Below are 9,290 nucleotides of genomic sequence, written 5' to 3' on the forward strand. Positions count from 1 at the left end.
CCGGGCAGGTCCGCAAGCCTCGCCTCGTTGCGCCCGTTCTTACCAGAGCTTCCCTCGAGGTTCCTGCCAGATAGCAGGGCTCTCCCCCGGGGAAAGGAAGCTTCCATGTGTCCCCAGTGCGGGGGGGGGGGGGGGGACCAGCCCTTGCTGCCCAGGAGGTGGCGTCCCCTGCCCTCCAGGCCCTGCCCAGGTGCCGGTGGGAGAAGGGAGGCTGGGATCGGGCTCCATGCAGGTTTGGGGTACAGGATCCGTGCTGCCATATTTGAGGGAGTCCCGAGGAGTCTGGTGTGTTTCTTTTTAGGCTGTCGTGACTTGAATGCTTCTTCATTCTAAGGCCCCTACCTTCCAGGAAACGTTTTCCCCTGAAAAGATGGCAAATGAACCTGTTCCCGTTTTGTTGACTAACAGCCGTGAAAAATAAAGTCAGCGAGTCCCCGCTGTTTGGGAGGACCTTGGTCAACATGGATATTCAGGACAAAACTCACCCTTCCTCAGCCCGACACGTTTACCATCATAAAAAAACAGAGACCTTGCGGTCTGCCAGGCACCCCTCGCCAGCCAAGCTGAGAATGCGAGTCTGGACGTCTCCCAGCAGCGCATCTCCACCATCGGCTCACCCTGAGCCGCGCGCCGCCACCTGGTGGCCGCAGCGCATTACTGCACCTCTGCCGACCGACCAGAGGCAGCTTCAGTGGAATCGCAGGTTCCCAGGTTATGGGCAGAAAGGGAACCCTGGCCTCCTCCCAGCTCATTCTCACCTGAGACGTGGGGCGGGGGAAGCCAGAGTCACCTGCAGGGGGATCACAGTCCAAATGAGAGGGATGCTTGTGGGAAACTGCTTCTTGCTCAGTTATTTTTAACTGTTTGAGGATGTTAAAAATTTGGTGGGTTTTTTTGTTTGTTATTTTTCTTGTTAATCCTCACCCGAGGATCTTTTCCCATTGATCTTTAGAGAGAGTGGAAGAGAGAGGGAGAGACACACAGAGAGAACATCGATGTGAGAGAGACACATTGATTGGCTGCCTCCTGCACAGGCCCGACCTGGGCTGGGGATGGAGCCTGCAACCAAGGTAATTGCCCTTGACCAGAATCAAACCCGGGACCCTTCAGTCTGTGGGCCGACGCTTTAACAACTGAGAAAAACAGGTCAGGGCGATTTGGTGGTTTTTAAAAATTATTATTTTAAAAATTTTTATTTGTTCAGAGAGGAAGGGAGAGGGAGAGAGAGATAGTAACATGATATGAGAGAATCATTGATTGGCTGCCTCCTGCATGCTCCACACTGGGGATTGAACCTGAAACCTGGGCATGTACCCTGACTGGGAATCGAACCCTGACCCTCTGGTTCATAGGTTGACACTCAACCACTGAGCAACACCGGCCGGGCTTGGTTGTATTTAATATACCAATTTCTTTCCACTTATAGCAAATGTACAAGTGGAACCCTTCACTAGCATTCCCCAGTGCCCCCATCTCTGGAGTTAACACCCAGTCTCTCTTGCTCAGTATTACCATCCTCATCATTGTATTCCCCAATAAACATTCAACATGGCTTAGCTTGCCTGATCTATACATTCTGCATCGGTGATTCTCAATCAAGTTTTCTAATAAACTACCATGGAATAAAAATATACACTTTTAAAATAAGCAGAAAGTCATAAATTCAGTAATTATTTGTCTGTTTCTCTTTATGCATAGGAAATATTCACAGTGTACATATCTGAGTGAATATGTTCTGGTGGCTTCCTTCCTTCCTTCCTTCCTTCCTTCCTTCCTTCCTTCCTTCCTTCCTTCCCACCCTTCTCCTGCCTGCCTGCCTGCCTTCCTGCCTTCATAAAATGGCATTGGTTACTCTTTTCAATAATAAGCTATTAATTTGGACTAAGATAATAAACTATTCAAATTGCAGTGTTTGGCAGCACCTCACAGAGGTAAGGATGTACAGTAGGAGAATTTACCTCCTGTTTCACCTGCTCAAGAACTGTTTGCTATTTTAAATGAGGCCAGGTGATAACAGGGTGATATGCTCAGAGAATCAGGGTGAATGGACCTCAGATTTTCTTTCAAGCTTGGCCACTGCAGTCTTAAGTAGCAATGCAGAATTCCCGACTCTCCTGTTTTCCAGAATCCCATGCAAGACGCAAGGGCTCACCCTCCCACGGGGAGTCTCTCTCCCATCTCTCCTCCCTCAGTCTTTAATACCAAATTCCGAAAGGCAGATCCCTCTAAGCTTAAAAAAGATTTTGGTAGAAAATGCATGTAAACCTCAGAACCCTGAGACATGGTTAGGATGAAGCTGGTTAGTGCTTCAGGAAAGAAAAATATTTCTTTTTTTCTCTTTCTCTTTCTCTTTCTCTCTCTCTCTCTCTCTCTCTCTCTCTCTCTCTCTCTTTCTCTTGTCCTTTCTCTTTTTTCTTCTCCTCTAAATAAAGTTATTCTTTCTTGAAGTTTTTTTCTAGTTCTTTTGTTACAAAGGAGAGGGGCTATTGGAATTAGTCTTTAAAATATCCCGCTACAAGAAAGAGGTCAATTGTGGGGCATTGACTAGGAAACTTCACACTAACAAAGAAACAAATGCCCCACGTTCCCAGGTTTCAGTTTCTCTGACCGAGTCCAGAGCAGTATTGGCCTGTGGCATGTGGCCATGGCAATTTCTTTCTCCACACCCTTCCTAGGAAATCTGCTAGTTGCTAGTGAGGTCAAGGCTCAGCCAGCCCCACCCTGATACAACAAGAGTGGCCAGGGACCAGGAGGGGAGGGCTGAGATGCCTGAGATGAGGGAGTGTCCGGGACCAAGTGACCCAGTGACTGGGGAGAAGGCCCTGCTGGGAGGACCGTACCTGGCTGGGTGAGACCACAGCCCAGGAGGACTTGCTACCACCAGCAGGCTCAGGCTCGGGCGTCTCAGCATCTCCTGCTGCCATGAGCTCCAGGGGCCCCCACCTCCCTGCTGCTCCTCCAGCTGCTGCTGTCGCTGCTGCTGCTACAGGTGAGTGGCTGGGACCCGCAGGCGCCTGCTAGGATCTCTGTGCTGGGTCAGGGACCAGCCTGGGTGTGAGCTGAAGAGACGGACAGGAGCTGGCTGCAGAGATCTAGCTGGGCTCAGGTCATGATCTGTTTGAAGGATGGTGGGCCAGGCTAAGAGAGCTCCATTCAAAACTGGGTTGTACTGCACACACCCACTTTATTTACGTTTATATCAACACAAAAGTTTTCCAATGATGCTTCTGTTCACGCTTTACTCGAGACGGCGACCATCTCAACTGTGTAGGTTGTTAAAGAACAAAAGTCAAATGGGCACATTTTAAAGGTCTTAGTGGTTTTATGGAGCACTAAGCTCCCGTCTCCCAGGAGCTCCGGGGAGCTGAGCAGAGGAAGGACTGTTACCGGCAGGGGAGCGGCAGGGGAGTTATGCTGGCAAAGGGCTGACTGAGGCAAGGCTCCTTCCTCTAGGGGCCGGGCGCCGGCAGGCAGCGGCCTCAGGGTTCGGACCAGCGTGTGAGAGTCCACTCCTGGGAGAGGCTGTAAGTAAGTATTGTAGGTATTACGGTATTGAGCCTTCGTTTGGTGATGTAGGACTGAGCACAGATGACTCCATTCTGGGCCTGTTGTCTCTTGTTTGAGTGTGACAATTTGAGCAAACCGCGGGGAGTGGAGGTAACTGCCCCCCCCCCCCCCATTACCACTGCTCAAATGAAAATAAATACAAATAGTGCAATACAAATGGTGTGATGAACATCGGGCAAGCAGGCTGTTCCATTTGTACCTAGTGGGTGGGTTAGTGCTGCGCAGGCCTGCTGGGGGGTGATTTGCTTACTCCGCTTTCTGTAGAGGGAGGAAGAGTGACCAGGCTACTGCTGTTGAGTTCTCCCTTAAGACACCGATGGAGGGCAGGCAGCCACGCAGTCATTGGGGGCAAAGATTGTGGGGCTGGACGGGGTTGCTCCCCGTCCTTACCTGGCTCACCCACGACTGGCTGCAGAACTGGGTTAATTACTTGACCTTGGTCCTCACCTTGGCCTAGATTGGACTCTTCCAGGGAGCTATAAAACTCCCAGTGCCATCCTCAGTAAGAGCTGATATGGGGGTGTGGCCCGGGCATCAGGGAGGGTTTGAATGTAACCTTGTTCAGCCTCATCTTCTTCACCTTGAAAAGGGAGATGTTATCAGAATTTGCCGGACCTGAGGCTGTGGGAGTGAAGGAGGAACCGCACAGAAGGGCGGGGCCCAGTGCTGGCTCGGCCATGCCCGTGCCCGTATGTCTCCATCTCTGCTTTCCTAGCCACAGGGGCACGGGGGGCGACATTTATTCCGTCTCTGTGCCACAACTACTTATTGGATACTTGCTCTGGAAGCACTGGGATGTGACTGTAAACGAAACGGGAAAAGCCGCTCTCTGGCACTCACCCTCCAGTGGAACTGGACTTGAAAGGGCTGCCTTGTTTGGCATAAGCTGCGTGGCTTTGGGAGAATTCTCTTGGCTGCTTTTTGCCATGCGAGTTGTGAGTGCTCTTGCCGAAACTGCGCTAGGCACCGTTGCTTTCCTCTGCCCGCTCTGATCTCCACATTGGGAACTGGGACCCACTCAGCGAGAGCTGTGCGTCTACAACCATTTTCCCTGGAAGCCCCACACCCTGGCCCTGTCGCTCTGGCAGGAAGCGAGGGCCGCAGCTGTGGCTCCCGGTCAGGTCTGCATTGCACTCGGGAGGCTCCTGAGAGCAAAACCGAGGGCTTCTGCTTGTGCGGCCAGTCCTCCCCGGGGAATCGTAAACACACTTCTCAGTTTATAAAAAAAAAAAAGTAAATCGATTACATGTCAATATAAAGCACATATTTTATGAAAAATAACCCTATTTTAAAAAATTCCATCTAGTTTGAGTAGTGGCCCTGTTTCCTATTTTTGCAAATCTCTTGAATGTCCGGCTTAGGAGCAGATGACGGGCTCTCCTGACTCTGCGTTTGGCCTCGGGAAATGTGCCTGGAGAGAGCACGTGAAGAAGTCCTGGCTCACTCAGATATGTACCTGCAAAGGGAAGAACGCTTAATAGCCTTGAACTTGACAAGTTTTGTGGTTTTTATGTTTTTTTTTTTTTTTTAGTTTTTTACAATTGATCTTTAGAGAGAGAAGAAGGGGGGAGGAGAGAGAGAGAGAGAGAGGAGAGAGAGAGAGAAACATTGTTGAAAGAGAAACATCAATCGGCTGCCTCCTGCATGGCCCTGCCTGGGGATTGAGCCTGCAACCCAACCCCAGGCACGTGCCCTGACCGGGAATCAAACCATGACCTGCAGGTGCACAGGATGATGCCCAGCCCACTGAGCCACACCGGCCAGCGACAGTGGTTTCTTTCCCCTCACTGCAATGGGACATGAATGCATCTGAATGCACTGACTGTGACAGTGACACCAGTGGCCTCTTAACTCTGGATGACTGCCCTGGCAGGGTTTTGGAACATGATGTGTCCATCACTAGGAAACTCTCGGCTACTGAATCAGGCAGATCTTCCAAAGGTGGACATAATACATTCCACAAGGTTAACAAAATCACTCGCTGCCCTGGCCAGGTAGCTCAGTTGGTTAGAGTGTCATCCCGATATGCCAAGGTTGTGGCTGCGATCCCTGGTCAGGGCACATACAAGATGCAACCAGTGAGTGCATAAATAAGTGGAACAACAAAGCGATGTTTCTCTCTCTCTCCCTTCCTCTCTCTGCCTCAAATCAATTAAAAATCACATTTATTAATGTCTCCATGGATATATCAGAAACACTGTTAAGTATGGGGCGAGCTGTCAAGTTCATAGTAGCAGACACATGTTTTCCAAAATCCTATTTTTTCCTTGAGAGTTTCCATTTTATTATTAGCAACATGATACTGCCCATTGTTTTTCTTTAGTGACGGGCTCAGTCTGCTCCCTGCCGACCAGACACCCACCTGAACAGCCACAGCCCCTCATTCTGTCCAGTAAGCTGCTGCTCCACAGACACAGTGGCCTCGCCAGCCACACTAACCATCACTCTGGGCTGCCCCCCGACGCAGCCCACGCTCACGGGAAGAGTCCTGCTTCGTGCAAACTTCTCACCTGCCACGGGGTGCTTATAAGACGTCCACTCCAGACTGCAATGCAATAAGTTATAATTTTCCCAGCTCAATTGTTTCTCTAGTGATTTCAATAATTAAGTGAATGCACCAATGGCTTTATTCCTCAACGGCACTGGAATTCTTTTCCATCTGTCTGTCTCTTTCCTGCCGTGCATGGGGATGGAGGATTCAGGACAGCTAGCGGAGGCTGGGGCCTTTGCCTTCCCTGGGGCTGAGGCTCCAGCGGTTTCCACAGACGCGTCCTTGTGCCCTCAGTGCCAACATCACGCAGTACAGCACGCAAGCACCCAGTACGTTCTGAGTGGTTGGCCTGAGGCCTCTGATAAGACAGCCGGTGGGCGATCCTTTGGAAACGGCTGCTCCAGAGGATGTGGATGTTTATCGCCACGGCTGTTTTTTGGTAACAACAACTGGAAATAACCTAAATGTCCAGGAGAACAGATAAACAACTCGCCCCATGTTCACCAGGGGACTGCTGCACAGCAGTGAAAATGGATGACCTGGAACCAGAGGTGTCAGCACACACATGCACACACACATGATTATACACACACACACATAATGTGCACACATGCATACATATGCACATGCCTGCACACACACTCACACATGGACATACACCCACATGCATACACACTCACACATATATGCACACATATGTTTAGTGTTGGTTTTGACAGACACTGCAGAGATGTCTTTCATTTCAACAGTTTTACTGTATACATGTGTTTTTCTTGAGGGGATGGATACTACATAATCCTCAATGTAAATCATTATGTAAACATAAAGTACCAAGTTCTATTATTTTATTGATTACTAGAGGCCTGGTGCATGAAAATTCATGCACTGGAGGGGGGTCCCTCAGCCCGGCCTGCCCCCTCTCACAGTCTGGGAGCCCTCAGGGGCGGGAGACGACCCAGCGATCAGGGGAAGGCGACACCCCATCACACCCCTGCTACTGCCACTGCTGGCAGCGCAAGCCTCGGCCGGCCCTGGTTACCTGAGCCTCGGGCGGCCCTGGGCGGCTGGGGGGGCTGAAGGGACTGGGGGACTCCAGAGGCAGGCGTGAGGAGCAGCCAGGTCTGCCTGGGGGTGGGCCTGGCCTTGCCATGTGCCTGCCACCCCGACAGGGCTCAGGGAACTGGGCACCGCCATCTTGTGGCTGTGGGCGCTGCCATCTTTGAGGGCAGGGCAGTCAATTAGTATATTCCCTCCTTATTGGCTGTGGGCACTGCTATCTTTGCAATGGTGTGAAGGTCAATTAGCATATTGCCTCTTTATTAGATAGGACTAGAGGCCGAATGCATGAAATTTGTGCAAGAGCAGGCCTTATTTTCCCCAGGCTGCCGGCACCAGTTTCCCTCTGGCACCTGGGACCCGGGCTTCCCTCGCAGCCCCAGCTTTGTCTGGAAGGTCGTCCAGTCTAATTAGCATATTCTGCTTTTATTATTATCGATTGTAAGATAAAATCCAAAAAGAAGGGGGAAAAAGGGGGAAAAAACCCCAGAAAGAAGCTCCCGGGAATCCCCACCGCCCATTAACGCTTGGTGTATTGCACACGTGCACATGTCAGTGCGCCTGCCGAGCCTCAGCACACAATGTGGCCCCTTTGTTCATTTCATGGCTGTACATGTCCCCAGTGTTGGTGACAGCAGGGCAGAAGTCTTTGGTCAGTTCTTCTGTAATTACATAAGGAAGGTGGTAATTATAAATTGAGATGTCATGAGCAAGAAATTATATTTATCAACTAAAAGAAGTTCTCCCCCCCCGCCCGCCCCAATTCTTCATGATTAGCCTTTCTACCTGATTCTGATAAGTATGTTCCCTACTAATAGATGTCATTTTCATTTCTAAGGTCAGCCTCATCAACAGCCTCCGACAAGAAACCGAGGACCTGGCTAAGCAAACGCAGGTGGGCCTGGAAGTCAGCGCCGTTACCGACCCCAACAGGCTCCCCTGGGCTGGGAGGCGGCGCAGTTTGCGCTGCTGGTGCCCAAGTGCTGTTTGGTTGGCAGAAATGAGTTTGTAACTTGGTGTGGGCTTTCGGAATCGGAGGGACTGCCAAAGGGTCTCAGATGGGGCCTTGATGTCTAATTAGAATACGAGCAAGCTGTGAGCATCAGAGATCAGCAGAGGCGATCCACGCCATCTTCTCTGTGGAATGTACACAGAGGGGACTGAATGTTCCCAGCGTGGGGGTGGCACACAGGCTGCAGACAGGCGCTCACCCCGATGCTCAGGCCACCTCAGGATCGTGTCCCTCCTCTTGTTCTCATGATCAACTCACTTTCTAATGAGGTCTTTTTTTTTAAAGTACATTTTTCTGGCCCTGGACAATTTTACACAGTGACTAGAGCGTTTGGCCCAGGTTTGATTCCTGGTCAAGGGCACGCACGTACCTCGGTTGCAAGCTGGATCCCTGGCCTCGTAGGGGCACCATGGGAGGCAACCAATCGATGTGCCTCTCCCACATCAATGTTTCTCTCTCCCTCTCACTCCCGCTACCCTTCCACTCTAAAAGCAATGGAAAAGTATCCTTGAGTGAGGATTTTTAAAAAGTACATTTTTCTGGATAAAAATTAATGTGGCAATAAACTAGGTTCATGTGTCATAAGTAGACAGTAACTGTAAAATATATAGGTAATACAAACAAAACCATGGTGTTAAGTTCTACCTGTATTCTCTTGCCTGAGAAGTCTCCGACCCTAATGCTGCACCTACGTCTTGCTCTCTCTGGGTTACCAGGGGGATCAGAAGAGAGAGAGGTGGTGAAGACCCATCAGCTCTGGAAGGAGGCTTCCGCCTCAGTGATTTCAGACAGAGTGGGAGCAACGTTCCCGCTCATTCTGTTTGCGTGTCTGCCACAGGCCAGGTGTAGGCACACAATAGACAGTGGTCTACCAGGCTCTGTCTCTGTGGCCCCTAAAATGACCTCATGGACCCTGGGAGTCACTGGTGGCCGTGCCTTGCAGTTTAGGAAGGACTCCGAGGTTGGTAAGAGAACAGGTGTGTTTCATTTCTAAGCATCAGAAGCTGTTGTGAGGATGAGGAAGGATGTGGGGAGGGCCAGCCAGCGCCTGCCCGCATCACTGCCTTGCTCCTAAGCACTGTCACTGCATCTCCAGGCGGAGAGCCACCGGCCTCTACGGCGATGTCAAGAGGAGATGGGTTGTCACCGCCTTGGAGCTGCAGG

General features: G+C 50.8%; 1 protein-coding gene across 1 annotated transcript in view; it reads left to right on the forward strand.

The window, feature by feature from the left end:
* The first annotated feature begins 2,765 nt into the window (after positions 1–2,765).
* The window catches only part of CDH26 (cadherin 26), a 43,654-nt gene continuing 37,129 nt past the window's right edge, over positions 2,766–9,290 (forward strand). The window contains 4 exon segments of the mRNA XM_023745124.1: positions 2,766–2,848; positions 2,963–2,989; positions 6,353–6,387; positions 7,933–8,094. Coding sequence (XP_023600892.1) covers positions 2,766–2,848; positions 2,963–2,989; positions 6,353–6,387; positions 7,933–8,094 — 307 coding nt within the window.

Source organism: Myotis lucifugus, unplaced genomic scaffold (genome assembly GCF_000147115.1).
Source record: "Myotis lucifugus unplaced genomic scaffold, Myoluc2.0 scaffold_518, whole genome shotgun sequence".
Lineage (NCBI taxonomy): Eukaryota > Metazoa > Chordata > Mammalia > Chiroptera > Vespertilionidae > Myotis > Myotis lucifugus.